At 39.4% G+C, this 2,583-nt stretch overlaps 1 protein-coding gene across 1 annotated transcript in view; it reads left to right on the forward strand.

Annotated features, from left to right (window-relative positions):
• The window catches only part of GRAP2 (GRB2 related adaptor protein 2), a gene marked incomplete in the record, with an annotated part of 180,549 nt that extends 179,755 nt beyond the window's left edge, over positions 1-794 (forward strand). The window contains 1 exon segment of the mRNA XM_072421157.1: positions 353-794. Coding sequence (XP_072277258.1) covers positions 353-541 — 189 coding nt within the window.
• Between the last annotated feature and the right edge of the window lie 1,789 nt (positions 795-2,583).

Below are 2,583 nucleotides of genomic sequence, written 5' to 3' on the forward strand. Positions count from 1 at the left end.
TTAACATTTTCAGATCATTGCATCTCTCTGTACCATTAAACATTAAATACATAGCACAATCCGGATGCATGTCCTTCTCAGAGGATATCTTACAGTGAAAAAGATTTACTGCCAAAGATAGTTCCAGAATAAATGTGTGTTAAAACTGTTGCAGCTTACGTTGCTTTATTGTTTTTTATATGTTAAAGACCTGTTTATTTTTTTAATTTGTCCTAATTTATGTTTTAATGTTCTTAGCTTCTATTATGTATGAAAAACTCACTTCCCTGCATTTTCTATTTATGTGTATTTAATTCTTTATTTTAATATGTACAGAGTGCAATCTCAGTTAGTTTCTTCTTTCATCTCCCAGGTTTCTCCCCAAGCAAAGCTGGTGAAAGCTCTCTATGACTTCAAAGCTCTGGAGCCTGATGAACTAAGCTTTAATACCGATGATGTCATTGAAGTGCTGAACAGCTCTAATGCCTACTGGTGGATGGGAAAGTTAGGGGGGAATGTTGGCCTTTTCCCATCAAATTATGTAGCAAGTATGCATCGATGATGGCATTTGACATCTACAAACTTAAATATTAACCCTAGCATGGACTGTTAATTGCCCGAGAGTGTTCCTCACATAAAACAGACAAAAACAACAAAATTCTATTCCAAAGCTGATTTCCAGACAGCATATACGTTATTTTTGCTATTTATTGGGCTGGGAGGGGGCTGTGATTATTATCTTACACTCCTTGTTAGGTTAGAGTTTCCTACCTACCTGATGCAATTAATAAATAAAGCAAAATGTCACAGAAAAATATCTATTTTTAGATTTGACTTTTTTTGACTTTGAGCAATGTGTCAGCAAGGCTACTGAACTTGAAAAATACAATACAATCCAGATTTGCAAATTGTTACTACTTTGTGTTTGTAACAGTTGCCTCTCCTGGTACACTGGATAAAGGTGCTGAGGTTGTTGTATTCACTTATATTGCTGCAGTTACAGAATCTGAGTTAGTACAAGCCTGATTTACTTACCCTGTTCAAATGCAATTATGGAACATGCCCATACTTTGGCGGCTTTATTGTCCATGGATCTTATACCATACTAGTACCAGACACCTTACCTGCTTATGCAACTTGCACATGAGAGTCACAAAGGTATTGTCCGGACAAAATAAAAACTACATAATGATAATGGTGGGTGGTCATGGATGTCGAAGTCCTAACTGACATTTAACCTCCCTAGTGGTATTCCCGAGTGTGGCTCAGGGTTCATTTTTCAGTACCAAAGCAGTAACCCTGAGATACACATGGGGGGCAATTGCAAGGGAGTTTAAAAACTTACCCGGTCTCCTCGTGTCCGCGGTATCCTCCAGCGATGCCCGGGTTGTCTTCCAGTTATGCCTAGCATCTGCTGCCCCTGGTGATGCCCGCCCAGCATCTGTGTAGCACCAGGGGACGCAGATGCCGGCCAGGCCGTGCGAGCTTGTGGCTGCGGGGAGGGACCGTGCGGCTGGGAGGCGGGAAATTTAAAATAATAAGTATTTTTAAATGTACCCCTTTGACATTTAAAATTACTTTAGATTCAGATTCCAATCCATCCAGTACTACTTCCTGAATCTGCATATATATTGTATATATTGATATTGTAGAACCTTTCACTAAGGCACCTATAGCATGTGAATTTTCTAACAATAATTGACAAATACAGTAAATACATCTTACCTACACCTCCCCATTTAAAAGAAATTAGGTTTCAAGGAAGGGAAGCAGACAGTTATGTCTGTCAGGGCAGTGCACATTGGGTGGAATATTTTTTATGTCTGAATGATGCCATAGTAATTAAATTTTAGGCAATGTTAGCCACAGGTGTCCCCCACTTACACCTACATTTTTGGTTTCCTACACCTCCCCGTTTCAGAGAAATTGAGGTTTAAAGAAGAGAAGCAGACATTGTAGCATAGTATGACACAAAGTTTTGTGAGTACTAATACTAATTTTGGGGTACTGATAGATACTTGATTTTAGTATCCTAAAATTAAGTAGTATGGCCAAACGATTTGGATATGAAGGTTTGAAGACACTGAGTTGATAGGCTGTAGAATATGAGAAGCACCCTTTACAGACAGAGCTATTATATTGTTTTGTTGATAACATCATTGTACATGCCCACTTGTACCAACTCTGGTAGCACAATTTCACATGGCAGCTTCTGACTCTGGTCCTGGTGCTGTCATGCAGGTGGTTAGGAGGATATGAGTGGAATGAGTGGCGGCAAGTATGAGAAACACTACAAATGCTTCCTAACGGTACCATGGCACTCGAGGCCACGCCCCAGGTGGCGTTATGAAAAATACAGTACTGCATGCAACTACACAAACAAAACTAATTCAACTACCACATGATAGACAAATGAACACTAAACTACATGTTACCGACATGCGACTCTCATAACGTGGTAGTCGTGTGTGCTGCTGAAATCACCAGAATCCCAAATTTTCCAATCCACCTAGAATGACAAGTCAACAAGGACTGTTACAGCAATAGACTATCTCATAGATGCATATAGAATGCCAGTTGTCACTTTTCAAATGTTTCATAGTT

Source organism: Pyxicephalus adspersus, chromosome 8 (assembly GCF_032062135.1).
Source record: "Pyxicephalus adspersus chromosome 8, UCB_Pads_2.0, whole genome shotgun sequence".
Taxonomy (NCBI): domain Eukaryota; kingdom Metazoa; phylum Chordata; class Amphibia; order Anura; family Pyxicephalidae; genus Pyxicephalus; species Pyxicephalus adspersus.